The 18,519-nt window shown below is 43.1% G+C and overlaps 1 protein-coding gene across 1 annotated transcript in view; it reads right to left on the bottom strand.

The window, feature by feature from the left end:
• VWA8 (von Willebrand factor A domain containing 8) overlaps nt 1–18,519 on the bottom strand; it is a 305,200-nt gene that overhangs the window by 239,527 nt on the left and 47,154 nt on the right. The window contains exons 3-4 of the mRNA XM_019528508.1: nt 16,578–16,708; nt 14,786–14,896 (exon numbers count right to left, since the gene is read on the bottom strand). Of these exons, the coding sequence (XP_019384053.1) occupies nt 14,786–14,896; nt 16,578–16,708 (242 nt within the window). The remainder of the gene's footprint in view (nt 1–14,785; nt 14,897–16,577; nt 16,709–18,519) is intronic.

Consider the following 18,519-nt stretch of genomic DNA (forward strand, 5'->3'; position numbering starts at 1 on the left):
TCTTTTACTAATTATAATTCATTTTTACTATTGACTCCATCTACAATTAATGTCTTTAACCTTTTATCTAACAAAGCTTTTACAGCATATGCCTATGGGTCACACGTAATGAATTTTCCCAATCAACCAGAAACAATGGAAGACACTCTCTTAGGTTAGCTGTTATTTCAATTTTTGTGTGTGTGCGTGTATGTGGGGAAGAGGGGTGGCTTGAGCTAAAACATAAAACAAATATAGAGATGAGGGGGAAGAAAAGTTTCAAATCCCTTGAGAGAGATTTTTTGAAGCAGCTTTTTTCATAATTTTATACACACACACACACACACACACACATATATACTTTTATATATATATTCATAAATTCAGTATATAATATATATTGTGGGCAGAGACCCAAAATTGTATAACCAGGAAAAAAGTATTCAAATTGCATTCCTGGTTTTGTTATGAGAGTTCCTGGTTTTAAAGATACTTTTTTACAGGTATGGAATGAAACTGGAAGATCGAAACTCCATTTAGAAATTTAGTGCAGAAGCCATTAGTAGTCAAATATACTTTTATATATATATTCATAAATTCAGTATATAATATATATTGTGGGCAGAGACCCAAAATCGATCTACCAGGAAAAAAGTATTCAAATTGCATTCCTGGTTTTGTTATGAGAGTTCCTGGTTTTAAAGATACTTTTTTACAGGTATGGAATGAAACTGGAATTAGCAAACTCCATTTAGAAATTTAGTGCAGAAGCCATTAGTAGTCAAATAACATTTTATTAAGTCTTTTTGCTTTCAGACAACAAAATCAGCCTATCTTAACTGCTGTGTTTTTCCTGCACATATCCTCCAGAGCAGGTATCCAGGTAACCGTGCTTTTAGTGCTTCTGGGTAAAGGTGGGAGGTTGGAAAGAAAGAGCTTGATTCTTTTTCTCATGAGCAAAATAATCCCTTGCTAACAGATACGGTAAATCTGAAAACAAACATTTGGCAAAATCATCTCACCCTTTTTAGCAAAAATTAATACTGAGAATCTCAGGGTTATCATCAAGGTAATTAGCTGTATAATTGCAAAACTCATTGACTGATATTTTAAACATATCCTATCATTGTGCCTTACAAGAGGATGAGACACCACAACAGTCGTTTTTGGGGGCAGGGGCTACTTTTTCCTCTGCACCAAGCAGCAGCTTGAGCCCAGACGCTGCCACTGCTCAGTGTGGGAGCACAGTCTGGAGCAGGTGTGGGGCAGGGCAGGCTGGGGTCAAGGCTGTGTTGCTCCGCTTTGGCCAGAGCAAGTCCAAAGTGGGCACAGGGCAGGCCAGGGTTGGAGCTGGGGCTGTTGGCAGTGGCAGGGAGGAGACACAGGGTGCACAGGCTCCAGGGAAGGGTGAGAGGGGGTTGTGCTGACCAGCCTGTGGCAGCTCCTCACAACTGCCTATGTGGCCCAGGGACCCAAGTAACTGTCTCCCTGTGGTATATGGAGCTGTGAACAATTGGGATATTTGCATTACTAAATGTTAGAAAAAGCTGATAGGTGAGCTGGATGTGGGAAACCACGGTTCTCTATATCAGTGCTTCTCAAACTATCTGATGTGGTGGACCAGCAATTTTTTTTCCAGTGGGCCAGGGACTGGTGCCCGGTTCAGCCGGTGGCAGCAACTGTGTGTAACAGCACTACACAAATGCGTGACTGGCTGTTTCTTTCTCTTTCCTCACCTCGCACGATGTGACGTCACCTGGCGTGTTGGAATGTACGAACTGTGGCGCTATGACATATCAATATTATGTTTCTGAAAATATATTTCTTTCTTTCCTGGCAACTCGCTGCGGACCAGTGACTGGTGGCTCGCGGACCAGCTCCGGTCCACAGACCACCACTTTGAGAAGCACTGCTCTATATAACACTGACAGACCCATCTTGTTGTTCAGTTTTCAGATCAGGGTAATTAACTACCCAGTTGTTTTTCTTTTTTTTAAGTTTTAACAAATGCAAAAGCTGCTGAAAAATACTGCAGTGGATTTACTGCAATTATCCTTTATTACATAGATTGTAAGGGACTGGAAGGGACCTTGCAAGATCATCAGGTCCAGCCCCCCTGCACTACGCAGGAAAGATGACTGAGGTCAGGTGACCCCAGCAAAGTGACTGTCCAGTCTCCTCTTGAAGATTTCCAGGGTAGGTGATTGCACCACCTCTAGAGGGAGTTTATTCCATAGTCTGGACACCCTAACTGTGAAGAAGTTTTTCCTAGTGTTAAGCCTGAAGCAGTCTTCCAGGAGTTTGTGGCCATTACTCCTGGCTTTCCCCAAGGATGCCCTGGTGAACACTTGCTCGTTGAGTACTCGATGTATTCTCCCAATAGAGTACTAAGCTTCTACCAAGTCCCCTCTCAGCCTTCTCTTTTTTTTGGCTGAAGAGACCCAAGTCCCTCAGCGTTTCTTCATATAGCTTGCCGTGCAAGTCTCTGATCATATGGGTGGCTCTTCTCTGGACTCTCTCAAGCTTTTCCACATCCTTCTTGAAGTGCAGCACCCAGGACTGGATGCATTACTCCAGCTGCAGTCTCACCAATGCTGAGTAAAGTGGAAGAATCGCTTCCTGGGTTTTGCTTGAGATGCCACAGTAGTGTTTGCCCTGCTGGCTACAACATCGCACTGATGGCTCATGTTCATATTATGGCAGGGGCTTTCAACTTTTTTGGATCGTACCCCTGGCGGTTGGACGTGGAGCTGGGGAAGGTGGGGGTGGCACACGGCTGAATGTCGAATGGCAGCCACACTTCCATTTGTTTTCCTCCTGTTTCTTACATACTTAAAGAAGGACTTCTTATTGTCCTTGATTTCTGTTGATTAAAATTCAGTCACCACCTTAACTCTTCTAATATGCTCCCTGCGAGTGTAGGCCGTTGTTGTATAGTCCACTGTCCCAAGCTTCCATTGTTTGTATGCCTCTTTCTTCTTTTTTAAGAGGACCAGGATATCCCTATTAAGTCAAAAGGGCTTACCAGCCCTTCTGCTACCTTTTCTCTGCATGGGAATGGACTTCTTTTGTGCTTCAAGGATTGTGTCCTTGAGGATCTACCACTTTTCACCCACTCCTTTCACCTTCTGTCCCTGGTCTCGCAGCACTTCCCCTACTATTGCCCTGATTCTGCTGAAATTTGCTTTTTGGAAATCCAAAACGTCAACCCTGCTCTCTGATTTGCCTGCCTTGCGACAAACTGTGAATGTAATGGTTTCGTGGTCACTGTCACCCAGGCTAAGAAAGGGGCAACTGGGAATGAGATCTTTTAGTAGGAAGCAACTGATTAAATTAACTAAATTAATCGTAACATGCTTCTTCTACAGTAAAAATGTAAATAACATAAGGGATTAAGTAGAAAGAGTGAACAAAAGAATTCTTCAGATGCTTTCAAGACTAAATTTGCCACTGCATTAAACTTTCTGTACTGAATGGGAAGACTAGAACTCAGAGGGAAGTGTAACTTTCAGAAACATGGAGGACTTTGAAACATAGTAAATAATAAAGTTTGCTGTGCATCTTCCACCAAGTTTTTAACATTCTTCTAGTCAGTGTGCTACAGGCTAGAGGCAATATCTTTTACTAGACCAACATTCTTCTACACACACAATCAGACCTATAGTTGGTTGCTAAAAAGAAAGAGGCCTTCAGCTTCCAAATACCACTTTATTATGGAGCTCTCAGGAAGTCTTTCTGAACATCTATAAATGCATCAGTAACTATATTAATATTAGCACCACAGCCAAGAAGGTCTTTGAACAAAAGACACTAAGCATACAAAACACTCGAAGGAGACTGGAGAAATTTGATGGCCAATATGGTCATCAACCTCTAAGGCAAACTGACTTGACCCAACAAATATCACTAACAAAAAGACCATCCTAGAAACACACAATACTCCAAAATGATTCAAGGCACTTTTTGTTGGACAACCTGACTGATCACAACTACACAGATTATACGTTAAGCCCAGAACAAGAGAGGCTGAAATGTGGTTTATGGAATGTAATCTTGAATTCCTTCTTTCTCTTCTAACACTGAAAATGAATAGTTCTATTACTACCCCAAGTTTATTTTGCCAAAGAACTGTATCACAATTTGTTAAATCAGAGAAAGTAATTAAAGGAAAAGTCATGGAAATTAAAAGTCATTTTAATCTAGTTTCTTCTTAATTTTAAATTTTAAAAATTTAAATTTTAGGAGGCCCGTTTTTTGTACAACCAGCTCAATATTATTGGAGAATATTAAGATTGGTTTGTTTGTAACTTTCAATACACTAAATATTAAAAAGGCAATAATTTATTGGTACATGGTTTTAAAATTGGTTTGTTGCTGTTGCTAAATTAAATATTCTTGAGTGGCAACTACAACCCACAGATAGTTTTGTTGATTTGTTGATAAATACAGCATTTAATCTTGTAGCAACACAATATTTATTATAGCACTAACACTTCTCTGAGAAAGCAGAACACATGCTCCAAAATCTAAGCTGGCAGAGTCTTTGTTTCCAAAAGCATTTTCACACTAACTTAAGTAAGTCTATTAAGGCTAGAGACAGAAGTTGCACATAAACCAGTTTAAGACAGCAGAAACTGGTTTAAACCCATAACAAAACAAAAGCTCAGTGCACATAAACCAGCTTCAAAATAGCCAAAACTCGTTTAAGATAAACCTGGTTGAATGTAGCATCAGACTTAACTGATTTGGGTCAAATCAGTTTATGGAACTTGTGTCTCAGACACCTTCCTGGTTTAAGTTAAATCAGAGTCCCCTGGCATCTCAGCATGCTTTTCAGCCCTGGGCTGTGCTCTCTGCTCCACAGAGCAGGGCTTTTCCTGCCCCTCTGCTTTCTAGCCAGGGCAGGGGCATGGCCAGATGCTGGCCTGGCACAGTCACTTAAGGGAAGGGGCAGGGAGGTGATTTATTCCTCCCCACTTCCACCAGAGGACCGCTCTAGCAGCAGGGACAGGGGCATGGCCAGAGCCAGTGAGCATGGCCCCACCATCTGCCTGGGGCTGAGACTGGAGGCTGAGCTAGGCTGGGCCACAGGCACTGCTGAGGGCGTCCACAAAGAGGCTGGCTCTTCCCAGTCACCTGCGGCTCAAGCTGGGACTACAGGAGCTGTGGTCCTGGATTGCTCTGGGCTCCCCTCCCAGGCTGGCTGGGCTGCCATGGAGCTGCAGCTGGCTGGAAAGGGCCTGGCACAGGCCGCTGGGGTAGGGCCCTTCTCAGCCAGCTGCGGCTCTGTGACAACCCAGCCCAACACACATGGATGGCAGCTGGCTGGGCAGCAGCACAGAAGCAACGCCACTGCAGCAACGCCTTGGCAGCCAGACTGATAGTGCGGGCCCTGTTAATCATGCCCGTGGCTATCTGGTCTGCTTCGGAGGCACCAGCGGGCCAGAAGTCTGGCAGCTGCCCACCGCAGGGGCTAGTGTGCCCACAGCCACCACTGTAATGCCCCCTGTCCATCACTGTGCAGTACCCAGCCAGCAGTAGCCACACCAGAAGCTGCATGCTGGCTGGGGCTGGCAGGGCTGTTCTACCTGCCTTGTCTCCAGTTGCCTGTGCTGCCGTCCCTGTTCCTGCCACACTGCTCTGGGTGGGCAGGAAGAAAGTTTCAGCCCAGTGGCTTCTTCCCAGTGCATGAAGCTCAAACTCCAGCTCCTGGTCAACTTCCACCCACTCCGCCTGGCCGGTGCAATGAGCAGCCCCTCCAGGCAGGAGGAGTGGAAGGCAGGTAGCTGGGAACTGGAGCCAGGGCTCCATTAGCTAAGCAGAAACCACCAGGATGAAACTTTCTCCCCAGTGAAGCAGTGCAGCACAGAAGGAGCAGAAGCTGCAGCTGGAGGTGAGGGGAGCAGAACTGCCCTGCCGGCCTCTGCCACTGCAGTTTCTGGCAGCCCCCCCACCCCACCCCAGGACAAGCCTGGCAAGGGCTGCTTCCCCCTCCTGCTCCAGGCACACCCTGGCTGGGGTTCCTGCAGGCCAGGGTAGGGGATTAAACACCTCCCCAATCATACTTAGTGGCCTGCCAAGGGCCTGGCCATGCCCCCCCAAGTCAGTTTTCCTCCAGCCTTGCGGCTGCTATGGAAAGAAAGGTAGCACCTCCCAGCTTCTAGTCTGAGCCAGCACCACTGCTTGACCTGCACAGTCTACAGCAGTACACTCCCTCACCAGGAAGAGGCTTGTACTCCCAGGGACACCATCACAGGGGCTGCTGCCCCATTAGGATTGCTACCCCCTCACTGGTCCAGCAGCAGGGGTGGGGTCATGGCCTGACACCAGCTGGCATGGCTCCCCTGAGGCTTAGGTGGCAGGGAGGGGGTTCTTCCCCGCTCCATCGCCTCTCCCCCCAGGGAATCCCAGCCAGGTTCTGCTGGCCAAGTGTGAGCAGCAGAGGCAGTGACTGGGGCTGCCAGACCCCAGATGCACACCCCAGGGGAAGAGGGGACAGAGGTAAGAATAAACCCCCTCCCTGCTGACCCTGACCCTGGCCTGACCCTGCTGACTCTGGCCAGGCAGACCCCAGCTCAGGTCCGTGCTGCTGGGAACAGGGGATGGAGGCGGGAATTAAACCGCCCTCCATCTTTGCTCTCTTCACGCTGCTGCTGGGGCTGGTAGCAAGGGTGCAGGTGAAAAATGCATGGCAGGGGCTGCTTTTCCCTTCTGGATAAGACAGACTGTCAAAAAGACAGAGCAATCTTTGCAGGTTAGTCTACGCTGCTTATATTGAACTGATAAGTAAGTGAACAGACAGTCATTTGGATTCCAGAAATGCATCCACATGCCTGCAGTGGCTCAGGCCAGAAGCTGGTGGGCAGTATTGAACTTCTGTCCTAGATCCCCTCCAGATTCAAGTTAACTCACAATTCCTCAGCATTCTAGGATGCTTTGCACCTCCCCTGCAAACCTCACCTTGCAGGGCAGGTGGGCTAGGCTTGGCCCAAGCTGTCTGCTCCAACTAAGCAGGGAGGCATGCTCTAACGCCCCTCCCAGCTTCTGGCCTGAGCCACTGCAGGCATGTGGCTGCATTTCCAGAATCAAAATGAAGGTCTGTTCACTTACTTATCAGTTCAATCTATGTAGCTTAGACTAACCTGTGAAGATTGAATCTATTTAGCCTCAGGCTTTCTGAATGTCTGTATTTAACCAGAAGACCACACAAGGCCAGAATGTTTCTGACACTCTTTAAATGAGAATCCATGTTTTATACATATTCCTATTTAAAACCTCTGGGTTTATCTTATGAATCATGTGTAGGTACTTGCACACTTAACAGGGCTAATGTTGTATGGTACCCTTAAAAGGATTTGCATCACTCTGGGTTATAAAATCACTGGGTTAGAATATGTCTGCTCTTTTAGACCACCCATCATCATGCACTTGTAGCATGGAGACAGATGAGAAAATTTACTCATTTTGAGCATCAGAACCATGTGTGAATTATAGGACAATACATAAAAAGACCCCAAATTTTATTTTATTTTGTGTACAACCTTACAAGTTTTGTATTTTAGAATATTATTTAGTCCTATTGTATCTTCTTTTCTCACTTACGATTTACCAAATTTTCTTCCTCTTCATCACATCATGCTCATATAATGCCAATCAAATATTCTCAGAAAAAAAATAGTACTAGGGATAGGGCTGGAAGAATAACTTGGAGGGTTATTTTTTCCATCTTCACTGTTCCTCTCTCCAATACCTGAACACCCTCTTTTGTGACAAAATACTGTCTGCCCTATCTTAATGATTTTCCTGCTTTAAAGGTTCTGTTTTGGTCACTTCAGAGCCCAAAACATAATAGCATGTTCCCAAAATACACTAGGGTCTTTTCTGTCCTGGAAAGTGATGGAAAGAAAAACATGTTTGCATTTGTAATGGATTACTGAGAAGAGAGAATAAATTTACTAGGCTTAATAAATTTTAAAAGTTCTATATCACACTGCATCCCCAAAGGAAAAACTAGCAGTCTGTCTTCTGGAAAATTATAATAGGAATAATTAATCATTGGTTTAAATATCTTTTACACAAAAAGATGCCATGCAGCCTTTCATTGACAATCTTAGGAAAGTGTACTTGATGAACTTGCAAGGTCATCTAGCCCAGCCTCCTGCTCAATGCAGGATCATCCCTGACTAAACCATCCCAGCCAAGAGTCTATATAACCTGGTCTTCAGACTTGCCAAGGATAAAGATACCATAAGTTCTCTAGGTAGACTAGTCCCAATGCTTGACCACTCTCATGGTCAGCAAATTCCTCCTAACCTCTAACCTAAATTTTCTCTGCTGCAGCTTAAAACCATTATCACTTAAAGACAGAGGGGCTTGGGTCAGAGGTCTGCCCAGGGTGAGGTGAAATGGTGGGTCACCGTTCAGATTAGGGTCACAAGAGGACCCGAGAGACTGCACGCTGACCCGCTAAGGAGTAGGAGTAGGCAAGCCTGATGGCCTATGAGGTTGTTCAAGGGAGCAAGGCAGGTTGGGTGTGGCCCAGTGAGGAGCAGCATATTAGATGCCTGGTGAGAGAGGCTGTAGTGTGAGAGGCCCCAGTGAGAGGGGGACGGGATGAGTGACGCCCAATTAGGTGGAGTGAAAGGACATATGTATGAGGCCTTGCAAGGAGCTGAGTCTGGCTTGGCCTCAAGCCAGAGCATAGAGTGAATTAAGGATGCCATCTACAATGCATGGGACCCAATAACGGGAGGTCAGAGTCATGTACAGCACTCCCTGGCATCAGGGCAGTAAAATGGGCAACCTCCTGTATTTATATACCAGCTTTGGGAACAGCAAGTCGTGGCAGGCGAGACTGGGGAGCTTTCCCTACTTAGACAGGTGGGTGTGCTGACGTGAGACCCAGCCCCAGGATGGCCCCCATCATACATGCCAAGAAACAGGTACGAACAGTACAGAATAATAATCACAGCTATAGTAAATAGCCATTGGCCTTAGTATGGTTACCCTAATGCAGTGGAATTTTTATACACTGACATCTATAGTCAAGCCATCAGTTATTAATCATGGACTTACACAATTTACATCTAGCAATTACCTAGTTCAAAAAGTCTAAACCATTTTCCACAGTCCTTTCATAGGTGTATACTGAGTGTAAAAGGCATAAATCTTTAATTTGATCACCTCAACCATTTCATTCAACTAATTCCACGTCTCATTTAATTTTTTTAATCAGCTTTCTGATCCTTTCTGATTAACAGAAACCAAACTCTGTTCTACGTGGTGCTAGCTTACAGGGCTTCCTGTCATGTTCACTTTCAAGACAGAATAGCTTAGCTGTCATTACTGTCATTTTTTACATTTAATTGATTACCACACTAAGTCTTGCAGCCTAAGGTAGAAATTATTTTTTCCTGCTTTCTTCTGTCATCAAATCACTGTAAATATTTTTCCCTATTATGAAAACATCCAATCAAGGCTACAAAATCATTATTAAATACTAAGATGCTTACCTATTTTGCACATGCGCCAAATGGCATATCTAACTATGCATTTGCAAACATAAAATAAGAAAGTACTATACATAATTACTAGCTCTGTGGACAAAATATGAGAAGCCATATTTGAAAATTCAATCCACCATTTGCAATCTTTAATTACCTGACTGTCACACGGAGGAATCAAGAGACAGATCCCGAGGGACCACGGGGGAACCCTGGGGTCTGGAACACACCAGGGAAGGCGAGAGAAGAGAAAAGAAAACAGAAAATCCCTTACTTGTAGCTGGAGCCACAGTAAAGCCAGAAATGGCGGTGGGACCCGCATGGCTCATTAGCCATGTTTTTTTTAAAGCTGTGGCCAGCTGATGATAGGAGCGGCAAGAGCTGGATGGGGGATATAAATGGAGCTGCAAACGAGGAAGTGGGGGAGAGACCTGGAAGGTCGCCAGCAGGGAATGCATTCCTGGAACCCCTACTGGGGGTAAGAGGAGGCAAGACTGCCTCTCACTGGGCTGAAGAGCGCTTTGAAGTCCGTCATAGGGAAAACGCCAGCGACGGCACAGGGAGAGAAGAGGAGGACGCACCACATGCGGACAGAGGATTCAGATGGGAAGATCAAAGGGAGAAGGAGGAGAGAGACAATGAGAGTTACCCCCAAGGAGCCGGGGAGATTGGCAGAGCTAGAGATGTCTCACCAGGTGGGACTGGTGCAGGCTCAGGAAGGCTCAAGGGAAGACCCCAGGCAGGGAACGAAGAGCCTAAGCAGTGGGAGGGGCCGCGGAAGATGGGTTCCAGCTGCGCAGAGCTGCCCAGCAGGGGACATGGGGAAGACATGACTAGAGGGACCACCGAGGGTCCAGCAAACCCACAGGCTGGGCAAAGAAAGGAGGGGAGAACATGGTAGCCGACAGACTAGTGCGTACCCACGGCAGGGCCAGTTAGGAGCTTTAGGGGCCTGGGCCTATTAGTGTAAAGTGGGCTGGGAGGTCAGGGATTAAGAAGCCAGTTGGGCCCATCCTATATAGCCTGTGAGCTTCTCTGGTATTGATATTGTTTTGTTGTTTCTTTCTGTTTCCCACTTTTGGTTGTGAGGTATAGCATAGAGAGCCCCAATATAGACAGCCCCAGTGTTATCTCAATCAAAAGGGGCTATAGTCCCAAGGGAAGCTAGATGATCGCGAGACCCTGTGGGTAGAGTACAGATTGGATCCAGGTGGCCCATAGTACGTCTCTACAGGAGAACACGGGGCACCAACAGTCAGAGGTCTGGCCAAAAGACATCAGCAACTCATCGAGGCTGGGTATCAGGGCGAGGTACAGGGGAGGTGGAGCCGCGTGGAAGATCACTGCTCATAGGTCCCAGACGCTTGAGAACCCCAGCAGTCAGACCCCACCACTGGAGTAAGATACAAAGTCATGGCAGGCAAGATTGGGGAAGAAACTACCCAGGGGAGGGACATCCGCTCAGCAGTACCACAGAGACGGACCGATAGACAACCCTATACATCCAAAGCCACGCGGCCCATGACTGGATGATCAAAGCCCAATGGGTGCACAGACCATGTACTATTTTTCCCATATGATCCTTGTCCCATTTGGTAAGGAGGATAGGCTGGATTGAATGGGTATGATTTTGGATTATATAATGAACGAGGTAGCTTGCCTTTAGGATGCCAAGGTTTTTTTGTCTCTTTTTTTTGTCTCTCTTTTATAAGACTTGTGGTAAAGGGAATAGGGTATTGCAGGAAATAAATCATCTCATGTTTAAGATAACTGAATGCCCCTCCAGAGAACTGTACTCTATACCTGGCTCTGCTACATAACTCTTGAAAATGTCTGGGTACTTATTCACATAAATTCTGAGCACTCAAAGTCTGTCTCCAAACCCAGGTAATACAACATGGTAAAATCACACTAATTTCTGCAGTCAGCCATACTCAACAATAAGGGGCTGCAACCTATTGCCTGAAGGCTGGATCTGGCCAAAAGAACCTTTGGATCTGGCCCACAGAAGTGAGGCTTTGGCAGCATTTGGAGGTGGAGGAGGCTTCAGCTGTGGGTGCTGTGCCACTGAGGAGATGAAAAGTGAAGGCAGCAGAGTCCTAGCTCCTGTGCTCCTACCTGCCTCTGACCCATGGTGGGTCCTTCTGGCATACAGCTGGAAAAGCTTGCCTGCCCCTTCTCAAGGGAGTTTTATGGTGGCTAGCACCCTGGCTCTCCTTCTTTGACTCCCCAAACTGAATGAATAGGTACCTGTTTACCACTGAGTTCACCAGGAACAGCATTCAGCACGCATCTGGAGAACATGAAGGGTTGAACTAATTTAACTATATTTGGTTTCTAAATAGCAACAGTTAAACAAAGAGAAAAATCTGTCTGTAAGCCAATTCCCCTGCCTGTAGAGACAATGAAATCTGAAGAGGCCATTTGAAGGTTTAAGTGTCATACAAGACAATTCAGACTAATTATCTTAAGCACAGCATAATACATGTGATAAATTACAGAAGAAGGTCAAGAGGTTACTTAATAGTCTCCATAACAGCAACAATATAATTTCTGGAGGCTTTTAATGGGCAGTTAATGACTGAATAGAGAAATTAATGGTCCAGGGCAGAGGCAAGAAAACATAATGCTCTCAAGTCACCAAATAAATAGTCATTAATATACAGTTCAAAGTAAACACAAATTGAGGTATACCATAATTTCAAAAGAGTGTATCTGTTCTTTTGTTTTCTGTTTTTGAGGTAATTGAGCTCTCCAATAAATATGGTTTTCTGATAGCTTTATCATTATAGTTCTATTCCCCAAGACACCCATAAAAGTAGTTAGGCACAATGATTTGTAAAAATATTCAATCCCCTGTTTCTTCAATATGTATTTTACCATAAGATGCAGTTTGCTCTTCCTGAATCATTGACATTTTTCAAATTTATGATAAAAAATTATTTTTAAACTCAAACTTATGATAAATAATTATGTTTAACCTATCTTCTGTTAAAAAAACCCAACAACATCCAAATAGATATGTCTCTATAACAACCTTGAAGTATTTATTCTCACTCTCTGGTTAAACTTAGAGCTAGAAGCAGCTACATTATCTTCACAATCACCTGGAGGTAGAAGTCTGCAAACTTCTGTAGCTCAGCCACTACAGGGATTTGCTATTTTAGTTATTTCTGCTTATGAGCTGCTTGCTGGCATTAGTAAGAGCGAAGTAATTATTTAATTAAGAATATAAGACAGTAATGTTATTAAAGCTCACACAGACTCACCTATTTTTAACTACTAAGAAACATATATATGTCCACCTACAAAAGGCTACACACTTTCCTAGTGACCACTTTAAAGCTGCATTCTGGTCTCTTGGGAAGGTGGGGAAAAAAACCCAGCCTCACAGGCATTCAGATACCAGGGCAATGAATAAAAACACAAATAGAATGAAACACTACTGCAAGATTTCCACCATGCCTGAATCTTCACACTGATTCAGCTATTCCAAGGAAATCAATCAAGACTACTGACACATGCATCCTGAAAAGTCCTGTGCTTTTTCAGAATAATCCACAATCCATGTTCCACATTTATACAAGGCCTACTATCTGAGAATCTCACAATCTTTATAAAATTCAACATGTCTCCATTACCAGCATACTATTCCATGTTATAATCATAATCATTAGCTCTGTAATTGTTTTGTACACAATTATATAACCCAAACATTTACTTACCTTTAATTAAAATACAGATTTAAAAAGATTCAGTGCTGTAGATGGAACACCACAGTGTGCAATGCTTTTAATGAAGATTTATTTATTTGGCTACACACAGACATTCAAAAATCCCAAGCCTGAATTGATTCAATCTTTTCATGTTTGTCTAACCTGCAAAACTTGAACTGATTTAGAGGTGGACAGAAATCCTCTTTTCATTCCAGAAATCTAAGCACCTGCCTGCAGTGGCTCAGGCTTGCGCCAGGGGGTGCTAGAGCAGCCCTCCGTTCCCTTCTATAGTGCTCAGCAGAGGAGGGTGTGGCCAGGCCCTGGCAGAATGCTTTGATTAGGGAAAGGTTCCCACCTCCCCCTGACCAGGGAGGGAGCCAGCAGGGAGTTGATAACAGAGCACTGAGTTACACAACAGGGACTTACACAGGGAATTGTTGGCATTTATTACCCTATCAAACAGAACAAATCCTCTCTCATTCAAGCTCTTCTTAAACAACTTTTTCCAAGGAATGGACATTACCAGCTACCTATTGATCAGCTCCAAAAATCCCTAACCCAACACTGTCTTGTCTGCCTCTGTCCAGTCTCCCAGAGTATGGACTGTAGCCAGCATGTGATATGCTAGATAATGCTGAGAGGGTCTGTGTAAGGCAGAGGGGAATCCCTCCTTGAGCAGGGAATGGTGAGGGGGGGAGCAGGAGGAAGCCACGTAGACCCCGTTGTATGTGCAGTCTCTGCCAGAGCAGAAGGGAGGGGCCAGCCCTCCTGGGCTGAGGCAGAGCCCTGTCCAGAGTTGCAAAGCCTGTGAGATGCTGGAGGACTCTGATTTAACTCAAACCAGGAAGGTGTCTGAGACAGACATTGCATAAACCGATTTGACACAGATCAGTTAAGTCTGATGCTACATTCAACCAGGTTTATCTCAAACCTGTTTCAGTCATTTTCAAACTGGTTTACATGCACTGAGCAACTGTTCTGTTACAGGTTTAAACCAGTTTCTGATCACTTAAACCAGTTTATGTATAATGTCTGTCCCTAACCTTTAAGGTTATAGACAAATATAACTTTTAACCACTTTAAAAAGGGGAGGGAAACTCTTTCTTAGGAATGTACATCAGCCTCAATGACAAAGGTTACATTTATTTGAACCTGTAACAATAAAAGTTATCTGAATTGCTGCAAGTTTTACTCTAAAGGAAACAATTCTACATAAGTTACACTGTAACTGTTTATATCAGTATCATTTAATATTGACTGTCAATATCCTGAAATACACTTATGGATATACCAATAATCTCATCTCCTTTAGGCCTTGAATACATAGTTCAATCACAGTACACACATACAATACATATGTGACTAATTTTAAGCAGTTCTACAGCATTTAAGTACTTTGTTGAATGAAATCCACAGTTTTTAAGAAGTAGCAAAATCAAGAAGTCCATCTTTGTCTCATGTGACCAGAATGTCACATAAATCTTTTGGCAATCAAAATTTACAACTCTGTGTGCATTCACTTTACATTGTAGTTTCCTTGGGGCTAGCTGCAAACAATAAGAAGTCTGGGCTCTAATACCAACTTGCCTGATCAATATAAAAAGCAGTCCCAGCCCGGATCTCTCTGCGTTGTTTGAGGTCAGTTTCTGTAGTGTCCCTGGATAGTGCAATATATTCAACCTCCCGCTTGGTCAGCTCCTGTAGACAGGATTGTGAAGTTATTACAGAAAACAAATCTATAAGGTCAGTGGTTGAACTTTCACAATGTACCTAATGGTATAACTGTCCTGGAGAGCCCTAGGCAACAGCAAAGTCATTTAAAGTGACTCCAAACAAAAATTTAATATCTCTTAATTTTAAGATGTTTCCACTGTGATCTCCATTCAACATAAGGGTTTGAATTTTTGCTCAATAACCTTTTTATTTTCCCCAAACTGGTTGTAAAAGCCATAATAACAATCCATAAATCCTCTAAACTGAACAGCTATAAAGTATTCTCTCCAAGCTACCTTTCCAGCAGCAGACAGTGAAAAATACCAAAAACCTAAAAATCCTGAACACAAACTCACAAGTTTCCTATCATGTTAATTAGAAGTCTAGCAAGTTCCCACCCTGATTCATTCAATGGTGTTTAAACAGTAACTTACTGTAAACTTTAACTGTAATCATGTGCACATACAGAGTTTGCAGACCCTTGTCAATATGTTGAGAACTATAATTTTCTCCTCCTATCTCACGTTGCTATTGTATCGTTAACGGCAGCCTAAATCTGAAAAGTTAAAGATTACCCCCCATAAAGAAAACACTTGCTTTGTGCTGCTGCTTTTTTTACACAGTATGCTTGAAATGTTCTCCCTCATGATTTTTATCCTACTTGTTTTTTTAAACTTTGGAAATAGTAGAAATGTCAAGTTGGGAGACTCATCTTCTATTAGTATACTGAACCAATGATTCTTGAAATGTCCTCAGCCTTTAGCTGAATGGGCAAGGGCTGTGAATCTCTAACCAAGAGATCTTTCTTAAGCAATCCTATTACATATTTGTAAGAAAAAAATACAAATGAAAAAGACTTATAAACATCTGAATAACTGCCATTTATTTCCATTTGACTTCTTCTACATCTATTTCATCTTCATACTACTAGTTCCCTAATGGTGCAGACACTATTGACAGAAATTTAAATTTCTATTAAAAAAAAAAAAAGCCCACAAGGAAAAATAATGATGACAGAAACCAGGGCATATATTTTTAAGCACGTAAGAGTAAATAGTGACACTGCCCCTTGCAGTGCTGCTCCAGTGAAGTGTGTTCCCATGGAACACAATGGGATGAACAGGAAAACCATGCTGCAAAGATACAAGATCTCTAGAAGATCCTTCAGAGTAAAGGAGATAGGTGTGGGCAAACATCTCCTACATCCCATGGGAGGACCACACACATGCACATCTACTTTCTCTACCCAAATAACAGGACATTCCCCTTACAGCTTTTCCTCAGGGTATTTCTTCCCTAAACATCCTCCCAAACAGTACAGGTAAGCAATGTGGCTTGTTGTTTTTACTGTATGCAGACATCTTGGTTCTGTAACGCACACAATCCAAAAAACAGATGGTTTTTCCATTTGCAACAGCATATGGAAACCACACAAATTTACCAAACCTTTTTTATCCTATAGTAAAAAAGCATATTGACTAAAATATTTGTTCTTCCTAGTCATAAAATACAATAAAACCTTTAAAAGCATGTGCCTGGAACAAGTTCTTTGGCAACTAACTGCCCAATCAGAAGATCTTCTAGTAATGAAGTATTTACAGACATACACTGTAATAACTAAACAATGTTAACAACTTCAGTTCTCCGTAATTTAAACAAAACTTACCAGATACTGCATGGCAATGGATCGACGAAGGGGCCCAGGGGGACCTATAAGAAAAACATCCTGCCCCAAAAGATCTTTCTGCATTATCCATCTTAGATGCTGGATGACAGATTGACCCAAAGAATCTGAAACTACAAGAAAAATATAATTATAATTTAATTCAAATGTTAATGATGAAGCTATCAACAAAAAGGATTAAAAAGTTAGGTGGCCATATTACTTGCTTATTTGGTTCTTAAAACTGAAAAAATGACAACATGTAAAGCAGAATAATTTAAAAGTAGCAAATTCTGCATACAGCCTATGTAACCTATCCTACCTATCCTCATTCTCTATACACTATTTCCTTCCATTTAATAAATCCAATCTTTGCATCCCTTGCCAATTAATCTTTAAATCTGTCATGGCAAAGACTGTGCTTTATAAATGTGTTCAGCACTAAGCTGTAGCCCCTTAACCTCTCAGCATTACTGTATTGCAAATAATAAATAATTTACTGTTAATAGTATTGACATTATTGAGAACAACAACAAAACCCTTATCTACCGTGTATTTCAATTCACATGTACAAAATAAGTTTCAACAGATAGCAATGTTTGCACCAGTAGACTCAAGAGGCTTAACTTGCAGTGACAAATATGGTCAAATGTTATTTTTTTAAAATAATTAAACCCCTGAGTTTTAGTATACTTAACACAGCCAGTGGCTATACAGCAGGGGCGTCCTGGGTCTGAATTGACCCATACAAGGCACATGCTGGTCCAGTCTCATGGGCAGAGCCCAGGGCACATGCGACACACGGCACCCATTCCAGCCACTCTGGGAGTTTCACCACACACCATGCCCACACCACTTGATCTAGGATCCAGCTGGAGCAGGCATCATGCAGCACAGTCCCAGATCAGCTGGTGGATGGGATGGGCAAGTACCACGTGCAGCACAATCCAGCCAGAGTAGGAGCCATATGTTGCCCACTTCAGCTGGACTGGGGCACTGAATGCAGTGTGGGTCCCAGACCAGCTACAATGGGTGCTGTGTGGGGTGGATCCGCTATGTGGGGAGGGGAGTGAAGGGTTCTGTGGGCCCGCTCTGATCCACGGACCAGTTCCTTGCCACTCATGTGGTCCAAAGGGCCCTGCTATACAAAATTAAGAAAGAACTGTCAAGTCTCACTACCTCAAACTTCAGTAATATGTAGCATACAGACAGGGTAAAAACAAAACCAATCCAAAGCATCTCCTTTGGCTCCTACATTAGCATTCCTGATGTAAGAGGCAGAAGAATACTAAAAAAGGTTTCTCTCTCCTCTTAAACTGTATTCCTGGACACTGCCTGAAGTATAATTTTTTGCCAATAAAAGTTAACTTTTTTGACACAGTAAGATTTCATCTGTATGCTTTTCTTCTTACTTAATATAATGCTTGATGTGTATTTAGTGGTTTCTAGGATGATTCATTCTTCTTGATATTGTTGTAATAAAATTAATTCTACTGATGCCTAGAGTATGAGATCAGGGATATATCTGTTGGTCTGAAAAATTGCAAAAAAAATTATATTTTTTTGCAAGCTTTCGGGCTCACATGCCCTTTACCATCTTAAACTTTCACCGAGCCTGATGAAGGGTATGTAAGCCTGAAAGCTTACATAAAAATACATACTTTTTTGCAATTTCCCAGTTGGTCTAATAAAAGGTATCATCTCAGAACCAAGAGTTCTAGATATTTCCATTTATTTGGAGTATAAGATTGCGTTTTTTGTTGTTTACATCTAAATAAATGTAATGTATTAAAAATAGAATCATAGAATCATAGTAAGGTCAGAAGGGACCCCGTAGATCTTTAAGTCCAACCCCCTGCCTGAGCAGAAAAAAAGACTGGACTCAAATGAGTCCAGCCAGGTAGGCATCAAGCCTCTTCTTAAAGATCCCCAGGGTAGGAGCCAG

This window comes from Crocodylus porosus, unplaced genomic scaffold (assembly GCF_001723895.1).
Source record: "Crocodylus porosus isolate Cpor-Errol unplaced genomic scaffold, CroPor_comp1, whole genome shotgun sequence".
NCBI lineage: Eukaryota > Metazoa > Chordata > Crocodylia > Crocodylidae > Crocodylus > Crocodylus porosus.